General features: G+C 44.8%; 1 protein-coding gene across 3 annotated transcripts in view; it reads right to left on the reverse strand.

The window, feature by feature from the left end:
• Window positions 1-4,993, reverse strand: part of MTMR12 (myotubularin related protein 12) — a gene marked incomplete at both ends in the record, with an annotated part of 60,236 nt that extends 55,243 nt beyond the window's left edge. For 2 of the 3 annotated variants that reach the window (XM_084233460.1, XM_084233459.1), the window contains one exon: window positions 4,769-4,849. In XM_084233460.1, the coding sequence (XP_084089586.1) occupies window positions 4,769-4,849 (81 nt within the window). Of the gene's footprint in view, window positions 1-4,768 lie in introns of all 3 variants that reach the window. The other variant, XM_084233458.1, reaches the window with a different exon arrangement.
• Between the last annotated feature and the right edge of the window lie 13,315 nt (window positions 4,994-18,308).

The raw sequence follows: 18,308 nt of genomic DNA on the forward strand, positions 1-18,308 counted from the left end.
AGGTCTGTTATATTGCGATCAATGACTTCTAAGGTCAAGGAGAAAATTCTGTCCTTAAAAAAAATTAGTCTGGAATGAAGAAAAAGTTATAGAGGCTTAAAAAAAAAAAAGGTCATGCATCTAATTTTGCTGGAAGGGTATTTTTTATTGCTCGAACTAAGGAAGGAGGTCTGTTTTTAGGACAAGCCAATCTTGTCATCATTTCATCAACGTCATCAAGTCAGTGGTCTGGTACAGCAGTGTTCCATCAAAAAACACTCTCATTAATTTCATCTGTTTTATTTCCCCAAATCTAGAATAGTGCCTGGTACTATTAGGTGGTGAGTAGATATCAATTGAATCAACTGTATCTCCAGCACTTAAATTTGGATTCGGACCCTTCTTAATCTGCATCTCTCTTCTTGCCTTTTCTTCCCACCACTACGCGAAACCTTTCCTGAACTCCTTAGGCCTGGCTTAGCCACTGGAGCTGCTGATCCCAGTGTTCTGCAATACCACTGTGCCCCTGGAAAGATCATTTGACCCTCTGGGGTCTCACTTCCACATCTGTTTAACAGAGGTGGAACAGATTATATTTTAATTCTCTTCCAAATCTAAAAATCCACAAATGAGAACTATTTGAATAACTTAGTACATTCAAGTCAAACACCGACCTTAACTCCACCAGAAAATATGTTAGATGTATTTGGATACCACACAAATATGGGCACAAGTATAAGAGACCCTAAAAGCTGGATTTTTCCTGGCTTTAGTTTCTGAGACGGGCTCCCTGAAGCTTTAATTCCCTATCACAACAGAACAGGATTCTTGTTAAATCAGAACTTCCTCTTAGGACCTTGACTTACAAACTTCTGGGTACAGAACTAAGCATTTCTCATCAATATAAATTACTAAAACAGTGTTTATAACTTCAAGGTAGGTGAGCCGAAAATTGACAATCCTGAAGATCAAATACATCATTTAGCACCAGAGAAGGTGACTAAGTAGAAAAACATTTTAAAATCCTATCACTTTCCTTGGCTCGTCAATGCTAGCCAGCCTCTCCCCATCATATTGTGTGTTTCTGAAGAGGAAAAGGGTCTAGTTTAAAATGACATTATGGGTTAACAACTGACATGGAAAGGCATTTACAACATATATTTCTGGTGAACAAGGCCAATTACAAAATAATAAGCTCAGCAATGTTAATCCCTTTTTTTTTTTTAAAGATTTATTTATTTATACAAGCACTGGGTACAGTCAGAAGTGAGGGAGGGTGCGAGAATTCAGAGCGGGGAACAGAACAGGCAGAAGGACGGAAGTACACTGCTGAGGTGAGCAATGGGCAGCAGGAGAGGTCTGCGCGCCATGTGGGACCCTCACCCTGGGGCCGGGGATAGAACCAACGCTGCAGAGGCTGTGGGCATCTTCGCAACCCAGTGCTCAACCACTGTGCTACTGGGGAGGCCCTATTAATCCCATTTTGGCAAAAATCATATGTATACACTTACACACATATCTGATAGGACACACTCCAAACTGTTAATAAGCCTACAGTTTTTCTTTAAAGAAAACTTTTTGGCATATGTGAATTCTCTTGTCTATAATGAACACTCATGGTTTCTGAAGTAATAACTTAGGCACATGATTTATTTAACAAGATAAATGAATCTGACACCCACAACGACAACCAAACACCTCCCAGAAGAACTTCACATCCAATGGTTCCCTTGCACAGAGATGACAGCCTTTGCAGCCTGTGCCTGGGACGACACTGGGGCAGAGACGCTGCCTTGCTAGGTACCAGCCATCAGGCACCACACTGGGACAGCCTCAGGACAGTTTCCCTCCTGTCCACCTTCCAGAATCATCAGCTGCTTTATGATATATAACTCTGCTTTATGATTTATCAGCTCTCTAGCTTTCTGATTGGTAACCCTCTAGGTAGCGTTCACAAAACATGCCCAAAGGTCCTAAATTTCAGTTCAAAGTCGGGTTTTTGTTTGTTTTTTAAAGATTTATTTATTTATGCATAGAATAACTGGGGTGCAGGCCAGAGTGCGGGGCAGGGGGGGGTTAAAGGGGGGTGAGAGGATTCACTAGAGACAGAGTGGGGAGCAGAAGAGGTGGATCTACTGAAATACTCTGCTAAGGGGAGCTGCGGGCAAGACAGGAGAGGTCTGCTGTGCCATGTGGGTCAGCTCAATGGCCAAGGATCAAACTCAGGCCTCAGAGGTGAGCGCATGATAGCACTGAGATTTAACCCCTACGCCACCAGAGAAGCCCCACAATTCAAAGTTTTTACTTTCACACTCACTAATTTAGGTGAATCAATGACAGAAGAGCCCAAGTTACAAATTCCAGAGTTAAAGTCTGGGAGTTAACTGCTATGCTCATTTTAGGTTGTCCAGGGCCAATTCATTCAGGTCATATGAAAAATAAGCCAGTATGTTTTAAAGCATCATCTTCAAACACTTCATCCAGTAAAGCACTTCTGCTTTTAACACAACGTGCTGACTATGACTAGACTCTCCGATGTACTAAGGGCAGCAGCTGTATAGCATTCCAAGATCTGACTAGACAAGAACAAGTTCATTGCCACCACAGGTATCATCACATCATAAGATGTGATGGTTGTTCTGGCAGCTCAAGATCTGCCAGCAAAAAAAAAAAAAAAAAAAAATCTGAGACATTGGGACTTCCCAGCTAACAAAAGCAAAGCGTTTTCAAAGAAGTTCCAGGAAGACATACACCAAAGGAAATAAAACTGAAGACCAGATAAAAGGGAAGGAGTAGGAACAGAATGACAATTTTCAGAAGGGTTCTGTGGGACCCCTCCATCTGAGTAAGTCAAGAGAAGGTTAGCAGATGCACAGCTCAGAGGCACATAAGCTTCACCTCAATGTTTGTCATGTGCATTTCAGATACTATGATTATCTAGCAAAAGCCATATTCTTAAAAATAAATTGTTTTCTCATCTCATTCCCTTATCTTTTAAAAACCATTCACATTTTAGGTCACAGTCTTAACCTCTGTTAAAAAATACTTTCAGAAACAGATTACAACAAAGAAGCATAGTGTCTACCTAGCATTATTTTAATGCACGAGAAATAGTGTCTACCTAGCATTATTTTAATGCACGAGAACAAACTGCCAACTTTAAGGATCTGAAAAATGTGACCACTTCAGGCTTCTTTCGGGGCTGAACCACTCCCCTTCCCTAATTATCCCTCAAAGGAAATACATCAGGCACTGTGGGCAAAGAGGGGAAAACATGTCTAATTACAACATGTGCACTTGGTGGATGAAAAATTTGAACATTCTTGAACACTGGCCACCTTTCAGAAGACTTTCCACTTAGAGCTTAATCTCACCAAAGAGGAAAGGTTAAAGGGCAGTTGTACTTCAACCAAGGCTGACTAAAAAAAAAAAAAAAAAAAAAACAAACAAAGAGAAACTGACCACATTACTTACTCTTGCTGAAAATTCAAAATGACCCTGACTCTTTATCAGGCACTGACAGAGGAAGTGGTTAAAATAAAGACTAAAAATAAGACCCACTTGAAGAGAGTTCCCTCCACGGGAGAAAACACACTCGTTTTGAATGTGAAGATATACATGCAAAGACTTCCTGTGCTTGAGAGTCTTAGAGAAGCAGTTCCAGGTCAAGATCGCTCCTCCACAGACCACCTGCCTTTGCTTTACAGAGGTGGGAAGACATGTGGAGACAACGAATTTGGTAGACGAATTTGGTAGAGCGTCTGTCGCTGTTGGAGAGAGGGAGGGGAAAGAAAAAAAAAAAACAAAAAAAAACAAAGCAGGAATCCAAAATGAAAACATTGGGATTGGGAGCCACTGCTCAAGGAGCCCAGGCCTACCTCAGTAACCTCTCCTGTCATTCTCCTCCTCACCCACAGGGAGTGCGCAGGGCTGGGCTTCCTCCAGCATTCCAGACTCTTTCCTCCGCCTGTACTCTTCCCAAGCATCCTTCAGGTCCGTGCTCACACGTCACCGAGCAAGAAGTGCCTTTTCTTTTCCTGTGACACTTAACACCTGCTAGCATGCCACCTAACCCATACATCTATTACTCCGTGTACCTCCTCTCCCCCTCAAATAGGCTCCAGGAGAGCAAGGATCTTTGTTTTGTTCACTAATGCATCATCTCAAGCGTTTTGAGCAGTGCCTGGCAAGAGCAAAAGAGCTCAACCAATATTTCTAAATGAATGAATGAACTTCTCAGTAAAATTCCAAGAGGAAAGCAAGAGGTGGTGGGAGGCTGATGGTGAGAAATGAAGGGGGGCCCGCGGTGGGGGCTGACAGAGCTGAATTCCTAAGACAAGGCAGAGGCGGGCTGAGGCCAGCGCCCACCGGCCAGGGCCGCCCCACTCCGCGTCTCCCCGCGGCGCCCCGAGTCCCGCCGGCGGCACCAAGCCGCGCCCGCGAGCAGGCGGCGGGACCAGACAGCTCGCGAGTCCCCCCGAGGAATTTCAAGGGCAAGGCAGCCTCAGCCGGGACCCGCTGTCTCGCGGCCGCGCTCCCGGGTCCGGGCCCCCGGCCTCGCCCTCCCGCCGCCCCGGCGCCAGCCCCGCTCCGGCCGCTTCACCTGCGCGGCGAGCCGGTCCCCACCTGGGGCACCTGCCCGCCCGCCCCGCTCGCGCCCGGCCCGCGGCGCCCGCGGCCGCGCCGGGGGATGAGCTCACGGCCGCGCCGCGGGGATGACCCCCGGCGCCCCCCGCCGCGGCGCTGCCCTGACGCGCTGCCCTGACGCGCCGCCCGCGCCGCCCCTCACCTCCGGGCGCACGTACGACACGAAGGAGGGCTTGGGCGCCCTGGTGCCGCCGCCCGCGCCGACGACCCCTTTCCCCAGCATGCCGCCGCCCTAGGACGCCGCGCCGCGCGCGAGCAGAGGCGCCGCTCGGGCTCCGGCTCCGGCAGCGGCGGCGGCGGCCACCAGCTCTGGCGGCTGGGGCTCCGCCCATCCCCGGGCCCGCGGCGGCCGCGGCGCCGCCCGCATCCGGCTCCGCCGCCGACAACACTGGCCCCGCCCCGGCCTGCGGCCCCGCCCACTCCGCGCGCGTCACGGACCGGCAGGAGCGTAGGGCTGGAGGCCACGCCCCCCAGCCCCAGCTCGCGGTAGGTAGTTCTGACGGGCGGAGAGTCACCTTCTAGGATAGGCTCCGTGCTGCCACAAAGCCCGCCCCTCTCCGTTTTTTGATTGGATAGAAGGTGCGGCCGGCCGAGACACAAGCCAAGCCCCTTCGCGAACGAACCTAGAGGGATGCTTCCTCTGACCAATCCGGAGAGAGTTGTTTCCGGACTCCCCGGCCATTGGTTAGTAAGAGTGTGTCTGCCGTCCAATGATCCCGCGGTCGCTAAGTGAAGCGCTCTGTGGCTCTGCGCGTGGTGCTCTCTGCGCTTTGGAATAAAAGGTGGGAGTTGTGTGGGGAGTGTAGCCAAGGTGAAAATGCATGCATTGTGCAAAAATGAAAAATGATGTAAAAATATATAAAATAAAATAAAATAAAATAAAATAAAATAAAATAAAATAAAATATTTTAAAAAATTATACATTCCACGCAAAAAAAAAATTCAAATGTGTGATGCTTTCTCACATATCCAAATCTCCATCAGGTTTATTATTTTTAATACCAACAACAATGAGGGTTGGGCGGGGGAAGCAAAGACAAACCAAAGCTTAACCGCTATCTGGGACTAGGTTTGAAGGTTTAATCATTAAAGACCTTGTCGATTTTATTTTTCCCAACTATGTTTTATTTCCTGTTTCTAATAGACTATCAAAAGCCCTTAATAGGTTTATTTTGTGCACTCTCCCAAGTCATCGATAAGCCCTTCATTTCCATGAAGATCGCAAAGAAGTTTCATTTAAATTCCACATTTGATGCCAAGCATTGTTAGCTGGAGATGAACGAGCCTAGACCCAGTTCTCAAGAAATTCAAGTCTAATGGGAAAAAAATGATAATGAATATTTGCAGTTATTTTGTACAATATCAGCCCTCTCAGTGACTAATGCTCTTTCCTTCTTGGCTATATGAGCTACCCCCTTCCCAAAACCACTACAAATAAACCTAAAAGCTAACTGAAAGCAATAGCCTCATTTTTTACTAGGTTACCATCACTAAGTATCCAGTTCAGGGCCTCCCTGGTGGCAGGGGGTTTAAGTCTCAGCACTATCGTTGCTGCAACCTGAATTCTATCCTGGGCCAGCAAGGTGACCCACAAGGCGCAGCAGACCTCTCCTGTCTCGCCTGCTGCTCCCCTCAGCAGTGTATTTCAGTAGATCCACTTGTTCTGCTCCCCACTCTGTCTTTGGTGAATCCTTTCATCCCTCGCACCTCTGGCCTACACCCCAGTTCTTGTATGCATAAAAAAATAAAAGTGACTCTTTAAAAAAAAAGTTTAAGTTCAGTTCTGTCTTCTAATGCTGCCTTTCTAATGCTTGGGGAAGTGTAAGTAGGAAAAAGTATCATCTCACACAGAAGCTCACACAACTGAGCCGCCAACATATTCCACAAAGGGGAGGAACACTTTCGTCTGGTGAACTGCCAGACTAGCCCTTTGCATTTCCTCCTCTTTGCAGTCACTCTACACAGCCTACATTTGTGCTATCCATCTTTAACAGATACCAGCACATCGTGGGAATTCAATAAATAATTGCACCTGAGTAAGTGAAAAAGTGCTAGATGAAAAGCAACCTGGGTAGCTACTGATGTGTGTGTGTGTGTGTGTGTGTGTGTAGGGAAGGATCAAAACTCCAACATCCAGGTTAGAGCCTCCACTTTTACATTGCTTGGATACAAACTAGGACCTGATTTTTCAATAAATAAGTGACATTTAATGATTAAATAAATATTTATTAAAATAAAAAATAAATATAATTTTCAACTTTTAAGCTCTGTAAATGACCACTTGCCAAATTTCAATGTTAGCAAACAGTTTGGATGTCAAGACTTGCTCTCCTCTTTCACTGGAAATAGGGAATTTCTTAGCCTCATTTGGCAACTATGGGTCTTTCAACCCTCCTCTGAAGATGGTGAGGAATATACCTGGATTACAAAGCATTAGGATTGTTCTTAATCTTATAGTGTCATACTATGAGGACCTGCAGGAGAACACAGCAACTGTGAACAAGGACTTTCCGGTGATTTGTTTTTCCCAAAACACACTACCTAAACTGGTCATGTGACGGAGACTTAAGACGTCTACTCTATAATCTGTATTCTGTCTTCTTCAAAATACAAGTTAATGACCTCTGAGCCTGATTCATCAAATAAAGGTTTACCAATGACCCACTAGTTCTCATCTCCCAGACTCCTCCATTAAGCCAGGTTGTTCTGGAATAAGGCTGGTCACCTTTGAAACAAACACGCATTAGTCACTACAATATCAAGTAAACCCTCAGCGAGGTCAGGAGCAATAGGAATTCTCATCCACTCAAAGGGAAGGGAGACAAATTGATGGGGCAAGAGGGAGAGCAATTTTGTAACAGCCATCAAAAATTATCTCTGGAGGGGCCTCCCCGGTGGCGCAGCGGTTGAGCGCTGGGTTGCGAAGCTGCCCGCAGCCTCTGCAGCGCCGGTTCGATCCCCGGCTGCTCCCCGGCCACCGGAGGAGGGTCCCACATGGCGCGCAGACCTCTCCTGCCGCCCGCTGCGCCCCTCAGCAGTGTACTTCGGTCCTTCTGCCTGCTCTGCTCCCCGCTCTGGCTCTGGTGAATTCTCTCACCCTCCTGCGCTTCTGACTGTACCCATTGCTTGTATAAACAAACAAACAAATAAATAAATAATACATGCCTCTTTAAAAAAAAAATTATCTCTGGAATTTCACTTCATAAGTGTGAATTGTCACATGGCCAGGCTTACTCATGGCAACAGTTTCTATAACCGGAGGAAATTAGAAAAGTCTAAATGTTCATCAATAGGGATGGGTTGAGTAAATTATGGTGCAGACATTTATAAAATGTCTGTTGAAGGTTATAACATGTAACAGTTTAAAGCAAATGTTCTGTAGTCAGACTATGTGTGACCATTAACTAAGAACTTCTCTTGAACCTCAATTTTCTTACCTATAAAATTGAGGGGTATGAGGATTATAATAGCATCTACTTGGTAGGATTATTGTGAAGACTAATAAGTTAATAAATATATTTCCAGTGGACACATAGTGATTAAAGCAAGGCCCACAACAGTATGCTTAGAAGGCTACCATTTGTGTAAGGAGGATGGAAATAAAGTCTACATAGACCTAGTTCTCTATGTTTGCATAAAACGTTTTTGAATAAATACAAAAGGACCTTTGACATTAGTTGCTTTTAGAAGAGGGAACTGGGAGTTTAGAGGAAATACTAAAAGAAGAATTATTTATATATAGTTTATATATAGATGTAATATATATAATGTAGTTATTAAAATTGACACAAAAGTCATATAATATAAAATTGGTCATTATAAAGCAAACGACTAAAATAAATTGAATTTTAATTTTTTAATACTAATTTATTCCTTTAATTGTGAGCTTCTCCCCATCAGGTATCACCACCATACGGTTCCCACTACCATAAATTTGAATTTTAAAATAAGAACATTTAACAAAACCTTGCCATTTTCTGTTTTTCTTGGCCTAGGTCCCCCAATCCTCCCATCCATCACGACTTACCCCCAGTGCAGCCCCCGTCTTCCCTAGAGACGGTGGATCCCGTCTAGACCTCTTCTGGATCCCTAAATTGTCAGAGCAGTGTGCTGCCTTGGTCGCTGGACTTGAGCATGACTTGCAACCACTGGAAGAGGTCCTGATTTCTGTCTTCTTCCCCAGAACTATTGCCGGGAGCGTCTCAAAATCAGAGGCCTCCGCACCTCCTGTGCTTCTAGATATACCCTACATCACTGTCCTCAGAGCTTTGAAGAGATTATCAAGAGGGGCAGAAAATCCTACAGGACTGAATGAAACATTGAACATTCCTGAAGCCTGCAAGCTCCTGGAACAAGGAAACTGCGCCCTCTACAGGACTGTTTAAGAAGTGGTGAGAAGGGCCTCCCCGGTGGCGCAGCGGTTGAGCGCTGGGTTGCGAAGCTGCCCGCAGCCTCTGCAGTGCCGGTTCGATCCCCAGCCACCGGGCGAGGGTCCCACATGGCGTGCAGACCTCTCCTGCTGCCCGCTGCTCCCCTCAGCAGTGTACTTCGGTCCTTCTGCCTGCTCTGCTCCCCGCTCTGGCTCTGGTGAATTCTCTCGCCCTCCCGCACTTCTGACTGTACCCAGTGCTTAGATAGATAGATAGATAGATAGATAGATAGATAGATAGATAGATAGATAGATAGATAGATAGATAGATAGATAGATAGATAGATAGATAGATAGATAGATAGATAGATAGATAGATAGATCTTTAAAAAAAAAAGTGGTGAGAAAGATCTCAGCATGGGCTGGGAAGTTGTCCCACTCAGTAGGTTGTACACACCACTCCCAAAGGGGGAGGAAAACTCTTGTTGAAGAGAGGGCAGGGAGGTTTGGGGGCGTAGGGAATCACAAAACCCAGAGAAATAAAACAACGGCCCAAGATCATAGCGCCCTGGGATTTACTTACCAGACAATATGATTTCTGAACATGAGTTTGAAGCCACTGTGGTCTCATGCAGGCAACTTAAGCTTATTATTTCTCAGCTTTATCTTTGTCTCTTGATCCTCTAAGCCAGCCACAATCCATTTCAGAACTCCCTTTTGTGCTTTGTCCCTACTCTTTGGGCCGAATTGGAAGACTCTAGGATCTTCAAAGCCCTCACCAGGTCTGCCCTGGACGGGACAAGCTGTCCGTCTCCCTGACCTGGCCCCCCTGCTTGTCTTGTGTGTTCCTTAGCAGGGAAGGTGCCTGGTTTGGAGGATGCCAACTTTGGCCTCTAGTCATTCTGATTTTCCCTGCGCAGTTGCCTGGCATGGTGATTCCTCACAGGTGCAGTTAAATCCTCATCCTTGTGGGAAGAGGTGAGGAGTCCATTCCCCAGGCCCCGCAGACACCTGCAAGCACCTTGGCTCCCTCTCCTAACTACTCTCTCCAGCTGCCACATGTAATGGCATCTGTAGTGATCCTGCCTGATGCGAAGGGGAGGCAACTGAGGAAGAACAGCTAATGATGAAAAAGCAACCACTTCTATGACAACGTGCGAAACACAAGAACAGATGAAAACCTGGCTGTACTGAGAGACCCAGCCTAAATTAGGGTTAACAGGCGGTCCTGAGAATGCCGGCACTGAATTTAAGGCAACTTGAAATGCTTATGGACTTCAGGTTCACAGTCCTAAAACCTCCAAGATTTGGCAAGAGCCGCAGGGGACTCTCTCTCTTTGAGATGTGGTGTTTCTCTCCCTGCAGATGGATGGATTCCAGGAACTCTCTGGAACTGGGTCCCACCTGTATTGCATGCCAGTGTCCCAAGCTTTGCCAAGAGGTTTGTTACCTTCCCCTTTTTGTGGCCAATAGAATTGTCTGCTTATGTATTGCAATGTGAATTCCCCCAATAAATTTGTATTGTGGTTATATGGGTTTAGCTCGAGTTGTAAGTGAAACTTTCCTGCTTCATGGAAGTTAGCATGCTAAGAGATCCAGGACCTGATGCAACAAGATCTCGTTTAGGAAATATGGAAAACTGTGAATCATGTCCAGCCCTCTTGGGAGCACAGAAGAATCAAGGGGCTATGGCAAGCGTGGAGGAGAGTTGGGGTGATTCTCTCTACCCCTCTTTGTTCTTCTAAGCTGGTAAATGATCAAATTAACATCAAACATATTGACATGAGAAAAAGACATGCAAAAAAGTTTAATAATAATGTGTGCCAAGGGGACCCCAAACTCTGAAAGGGATTTAGTCATCTGGACACACGACAGCAAAGGAAACAGACTCTTAGTGTGAAAGATTTTTTTTTTTTAATAGAGGCATGTTTTATTTATTTATTTGTTTGTTTGTTTTGTTTATACATGCACTGGGTACAGTCACAAGTGCGGGAGGGTGAGAGAATTCACCAGAGCCAGAGCGGGGAGCAGAGCAGGCAGAAGGACCGAAGGACACTGCTGAGGGGAGCAGCGGGCGGCAGGAGAGGTCTGTGCGCCATGTGGGACACTCCTCTGGTGGCCGGGGAGCAGCCGGGGATCGAACCGGCACCGCAGAGGTCGCGGGCAGCTTCGCAACCCAGCGCTCAACCGCTGCGCCACTGGGGAGGCCCAGTGTGAAAGATTTTTTAATAAGATTAGTGTGCAAAGAGAGGGAAAGCAAAAAGAAAGTATTTCAAATAATAGTTTCCTAATAACCCCCACCCCCCAAAGCACGAATTCTCTCATGGGCAAATGCTAATCCAAATGGCGTCAGGCAGAAAGGATTCCATAAGTCTATGGCACTTTCTGGCAGAGAACTACAAGCAAGGAGGTAGGGAGGTCCCAATAGCTGGACAGAGGAGAAAGAAAATGCAAAATACGTCCCATTAAGGTAATGGCTGCCAGTGTCTCTGCCAAGGGCCAAAAGCCTCCCCACATGTCTCTTCCAAGTTTCTCTTTCAAGTCCCTGTGTGTACCTCCTCCATGTGTCTCCTCCAGGGCCCTCTTAACAGTACTAGGGTGCGAGTCAAAGCAGGGAAAGCAGGCAAGTGGACTTACCTGCTTTCCACATGGCCACCCAGACCCACCCTAGTTCCCAGTAGCTCCCCCACCCGGGAAATCTGGTTCATGACATACTGGGACTCATAATGAGGCAGTTGAGCGGGTGTTGGAGTGGGGGAAATAGCACCTCTTCTGTTACCCCTTCAGGAGGAGTATCTATAATAAAATCTATCTCCTGCGTTGGTGGAGAGGCCCAGGAAAACTGAGTAACTCAACAAAAATGGTTAAAGTCACCTCCTTAAATAACTTCAGGTAAAAACAAAGGCTGTCATGGGGCGGGGAAGGCCACTTATGGAAGCTATGACTACCATGCAAATTTAAATTGCAGCCCTCTCCATTGGTAAGAATTAAAAGAGATTTAATCTTACCAGCAACAGAGAGATTGAGCCTTCCAGGTATTTGGAAGAAGAAATTTTACCAATCTTGGGGCCTCCCTGATGGCACAGGGGTTAAAGGTAGTGCTATCAAGCTATCAGCAGCCACTGCAGCATGAGTTCAATCCCCAGCCAGGGAGCAGCCCACATGGTGCAGCAGACCTCTCCTGTCTCGCCTGCTGCTCCCCTCAGCAGTGTATTTCAGTAGATCCACCTGTTCTGCTCCCCACTCTGTCTCTGGTGAATCCTCTCATCCCCCCCACCTCTGGCCTACACCCCAGTTCTTATATGCATAAATAAATAAAAATAAATCTTTAAAAAGAAATTTTACCCATCTTACAAATAAAAATTTCCCGTTTACACGTTTAAGTGTATCTGACAAAAGGACAACTTCCACTTATGAAAACTTCCTTATGCCAGACACATGTTTTGGGGTGCTGATGTTGTTCCCTGTATAAGCTCTCCAGGACTTGGAAAGGTCATGTGACCTTTTGATAGCGGGCAAAATCACAGGGAACCAAACCTGACTGGGTGAAATGGAGGGGTTCCCAGGGACCCCAAATTATTATGAGGGAAAGCCCATGTTGCCCATTCTGAGGGTCTTTGCCACCTGCACACCCAAAGGAAAGTCATCAGACTAGTGAACTCAAAGATATTTAATAGAGAGAGAAAAGAAGTAGGGGAGAAAAAGAATTTCACTGTACAGAGTCCCAAGCAAACTCTAAAATCACCCATGCCCAAGGCCAAGCCAAACTGGCATAGCCCAGAGATGGGGGCAGATCCAGAGTGTTCTGTGGCACTACCTACCTGGCAAAGACCCCAGCCTGCTTGTTCTAACAATTTCAACTACTCTATGCCTGGCCAGAGGGGAAGGGAGAGCATCAGCAGGGCTGTCACCCTCCAAAAGTCCCAATGTCCTTTTGTCAGGGGAAAAGGTGCCAGTCAGGTCCCCTCCTTTCTCAGATCCTTTAAATGGTTGAATAACTAAACTATAGGGCAGGGATAATGCAGAGACATGACTGCTTCTCAGTTTTCCTCTCCCCCCAGCTCATGGTCCTGGTGTGGTGTAGGGGTTTGGGGGTGTGTGGGTGAGATTTGGAGGAAGGAAGCAGCAAGCAGAAAAACCTGCTATTTTGGTTGACTCACCATTCCAAATTTCTTTTTTTTTTTTAATATTTTTTTTAAAAAGATTTATTTATTTATACAAGCACTGGGTACAGTCAGAAGCACGGGAGGGTGAGAGAATTCACCAGAGCCAGAGCGGGGAGCAGAGCAGGCAGAAGGCCCGAAGTACACTGTTGAGGGGAGCAGCGGGCGGCAGGAGAGGTGGGACCCTCCTCTGGTGGCCAGGGAGCAGCCGGGGATCGAACCGGCGCCGCGGAGGCCGCGGGCAGCTTTGCAACCCAGCGCTCAACCGCTATGCCACCGGGGAGGCCCAAGCCTTGGAGTTTCTTGACTTGTAGTTATGTTACAACAATATCTGCATCCATTTTCAAGTATCTTTTGCATTCTGTGTGTCTTCCTTGAATCTTCACATGATCTTTTTTTTTTTTTTTTAATTTTTATTTATTTATTTATTTATTTATTTATACAAGCACTGGGTACAGTCAGAAGCGCGGGAGGGCGAGAGAATTCACCAGAGCCAGAGCGGGGAGCAGAGCAGGCAGAAGGACCGAAGTACACTGCTGAGGGGAGCAGCGGGCGGCAGGAGAGGTCTGCGCGCCATGTGGGACCCTCCTCCGGTGGCCGGGGAGCAGCCGGGGATCGAACCGGCGCTGCAGAGGCCGCGGGCAGCTTCACAACCCAGCGCTCAACCACTGTGCCACCGGAGAGGCCCCCCAAATTTCTCTTGACTCACTCCCGGATAATAGAAGTTAAGATCTGGCATCCGATTCAGGGGTCATCTCCAAGGAGAGAGAAATGAAAAGGCTTGTTGATGTTTCAAGAGGATACAGCTTAAGGCTTCCTATGTCAACAAGCTCGTGAAGACTGTGTATCACAAAACAAAAATAATGCATTATTCCTTCTTGAATTTTAACTGAGATCAAAGCATTAAGTTTAAAGATTATAGTTTCTGGTTAGGGGAGAGAGCGACTGGCACCCAAGCTGTTTAGCCTCTGATTGGAAGAAGCTGGCACTGAATGTTCTCCTCCTTTCAAGTTTTGCTCGGGGCTGCATCTGGGTTGAAAACCCGGCAGAGTAGTGGGAGAACCTCTTTTTCATGGAGGAGGGCCACTGGCATCCCAGCCTAAGGATCTTCCAGGGGAAGAAGGAAGCGGTTGCTGTCCTCAGGGCCAGGGAAACTTCTCAAACAAAAACAGGCCAAGTATGCCTCCGCTGGGATATTTGATCTTTGCTCGAAGTTCAGTCAGGCCTGTTTTGAGCTTGGCAAACCCGTTCCCATTCACTGAAAACCTGAAAGCCTTATTGTTCAGGTGGCTGTAAAAGAACTGGAGGCTGTGAAAGGCCCACTGTTTTTAGTCTGAAGTAGTTGTCTGCCCCAGGATAAAATGTAATCAAATTGTGTATTAAAAATTCTTTTTTCTTCTCCAAAAGTAAAAAGGGTACATATGGAATAGACATGGCTCAGCTGCAAAGAAACTTCGAACAGTTTTTACAGAGTAGCTTTTCTGCTTGAAACACGTTAACCATCAGCCAGTTCCCTATCTTCCCATTGCCCTGCAGCACACTGGAGTCTATTCACCATTCATGCACCTGGCCTCTGGAGTGATTCTGAGGGCCGCCAAGGAAAGCACCAAGCAAGGCAATCTCAGACTTTGCAAATATCTTACACATAGGCTTAAGAAGTCTGAAAAGTTTTATGGCTCAGCTGAAATGGGGCCCAAGAATGGGGAGGGTTTCATTTTCTCGTATGAGACACCATCAGCTAAAGAGAAGCTCTTCAGGGAACTTAATTTGGAACCATGTAAGGTCACAGAAGTAATTGGTTCCTTTACAGAAAGAAGTCTTTCTGCTCTACTTTTTTCCTTTTTTTTAAAGATTTATTTATTTATGCATACAAGAACTGAGGTACAGGCCAGAGGTGCAGGGAGGGTGAGAGGATCCACCAGAAACAGAGTAGGGAGCAGAACAGGCAGACTGACTGAAATACACTGCTGAGGGGAGCAGCAGGTGAGACAGGAGAGGTCTGTGCACCATTTGGGTTGCTCCCTGGCCGGCCAGAATCGGCCGGGAATCGAACTCATGCTGCAGAGGCTGTGGATTGCTTCAAAGTGCGGTGCTTAACCCTTTGCGCCACCAGGGAAGCCCCTGGTAATCAATTTTCCCTCCCTCGTCATGTAATGAAGTGATTTTGAGTGAAATCGTGTCACTTGAGTACCTATTTGTAGCTTTCTGATGGTCTAACCCACTTCAACCAAATGACCTTTTATTACAGCAACTTAACCTCAAAACCCTAGTTTGCTGATGTACAATGACTACCCACTAGCATGTTGGAAGGTAGTGTACGTTGTTTAGCACTGTGACATGGAGTTTGTCTGAAGGTCTTTTTGAGTAGCAGTGATATGATCAAACAGATAGCTTTAGGAGAAACTGGGGATTGTAGGCTGAATAATATAGACACTAAAAGCACAAAGAATAGACAGACTGGATTTGGCTGAGGACAGATTTGGAATCTTAACAAAGGGAGTATATAAACTTGGAAGATGGATGAGATCAACAGCATTACATAAAGAGAAGCTGCTGATATCAGACGCATGGAAAGTGCTAGTTGAAACCCAGAAACAGAGAAGAGAAACAGCCCAGAAACAGAGAAGCCCAGAATGTTCAGAGGTAAGAGTAAAAAAAAAAAACCCAGGAATTTCAGTGCCACGGAAAACAAAGCAAAGCTTAAGGTGGAGCAAAACTAGCACTAATTTTCCCAAAATTTATGGTCATATTTTGGCTGCTACAAGACTTTGGGACAACTGACCATTTAAACTCTATTCAATTGATGTTTATTAGGTACGTAGATGGATAAAATATTATCTTAAACTTGGAAAAGATCATTTTATACTTTCATAAGCCAGGAGCTGAAAAAAAGTATCAAATAGGTGGTTTTAATTTTAAACACAGCAGCAACATTTTTTTGCAAGTGAACCCCATTCATTTTATTGGTGCAGTTGTTTTAGGCTATTTCTTCAACTTCCCCCCCATAGCTACCCATATTAGAAGATATTTTAAATCTTCTCTCTCACCCACATCATGCCTGTCCCTCCTATGCTGCAGTTCCAGCTATGCAGCAGTTTCAAACAATTTACTACCTTGGCCACTGTCTTTTGAGTAGCACTTTAAAACTAATGTCTAGAACTAAACACCATACTCCAGGTTTGGCGTGACCAATGCCAACTGTAGGGCTTTCTTTCATTTTGGATATAATTTAGATAAAGGTAGCAAAGAAACTCCTCTGCTAAAAGGATTCCAATGCTATTTCACTAAAATTAGGTATGACTGGTAATTTAGGTTTTAACTTCTCTTTAGTCCCCCATCGTGCACTAGCAAAAAACATTACTTGTTTTTGTCTACAGTATAATGCAGACAAACTGCACTGAAATAGTCCTTCCAAAACTCATGTTATTTCTCCAGCACCATGTCTTGTGCCTATAATAGGATAAATTAAATGTGACAGCCTTGTATTTAACATGAAACCAGTTTAAATATTGTTCAAAGTATTACTCAGCCTTTAATAAATTGCATAGTTAAGCAATTATTTCCTGTTTTCAATATAATATTACACCTAGCGAGATAAAGCAGGGTTAAAATTACTTAGACTACATTAATCAATAAAATTGCTCAGGGAATGGGCATATTGTGAAATGCTGAACATCCCATTTATTGCTATTTATATACACACACACAAACACAGAGAGAGGGTAAGGATGAGGGAGGGAGGAGAGGCTCATAATACCTTTAATACTAAAAATGTGATTTTAATCTTAAGACTCTGGAGTATGTTATGGTCACTGCCATAAAAGCATGTCTGTTAAAGCCCAAATGCCCAAAAATAGATGACTGGATCAAGTAGATGTGGTACATATACACCATGGAATATTACTCAGCAATCAAAAAAGATAAACACATGCAATTTGCAGCAACATGGATGGCGCTGGAAGGGATCATGCTCAGCGAAATAAGCCAGAAAGAAAAAGAAAAATACCGGATGGTCTCACTCATAGCAGGAATCTAGAAAACTTAAATAAGGGACCAGGAAAATGAATAACTATAAGAAAGTGAAAATCAAAATCAACAAAAATCTATGAACCAGAGACACTTTTGGGGGGGTGGGGGGGTGGGAGGGGAGGGACTGGGGTCAAAATGGGGGGGGGTTGCAATTGTATGGGGAATATAAAAATAAAATTTATTATTAAAAAAAAAAAAGCATGTCTGTTAAATAAAGCAAGATCCGTGGACTACTTCCATCAGAATCACCAATAAAAGAAAAAAATCTAACTTGGGGTGATCCTACAGTGCTTGTTAAAAATGCAGTTTCCTTATGTGTATTGATAAGGAATGCTCTATCTCCAAGACACATTACATGAAAAAAAACCCAGGTGCAGAACAATGTGCAGAGCATTGTTTTGCAGAGTATTATCTGTGAAGAACAACGGGGAGCACACATTCATGCTGACCTGTGCACAGACCATGTGTGGAAGGATAGATAGAAAAGTGTGTCTGGAGAGGGGAACTTTGGAAAACAAAGAGGGGTGGAAGACTTACTCTAAGTCATACATTCTTTTTCATGATTTGTCTTTCATGTGTATGAACCAGGTGTTCAAATAAACACCATAGAGAAAGCCATCTTAGAACTGGATATCTGCTGGCTTAGTTTAGTCCTCCTCAGAATCCTTGAAATTAGGGTTTAGAAACCTTAATTTTTAATAATCCAGAAGATATGCATGAACATTTGAGATTTCTTTATGAACATTACTCTGACACTATAAAATCTTCCTTTTATAGGAAAATTAAAAATAAGCTGTCAAATAAAAATGGAGGATTCATTAAAGGAATGGTTTATAACTAAATTTATAACAGACAATAGCATTACCATGTAAAAGAATCATGCTTTTTAATCAAAAACAAGAAAAACTATTTAAAAGAAACCAAAGATCCTCTGCCATACTGTTCATACTGCCATGCTGTTCATACTGTTCATTGATAGTATAACACTATCAATTCTAGGTTACTCAAAGAAATAGAAGAAAAAATAGTAGTGAAGACAGAGAAAAATCTAATTTGGAACGTTATGTAACTATTAGTGGGTGAGGGGAATCAGTATTTTCTTTGGGTTATCATAATATTTT

The sequence above is a fragment of the Talpa europaea genome, assembly GCF_964194135.1.
Source record: "Talpa europaea genome assembly, chromosome: 5".
NCBI classification, from domain to species: Eukaryota; Metazoa; Chordata; class Mammalia; order Eulipotyphla; family Talpidae; genus Talpa; species Talpa europaea.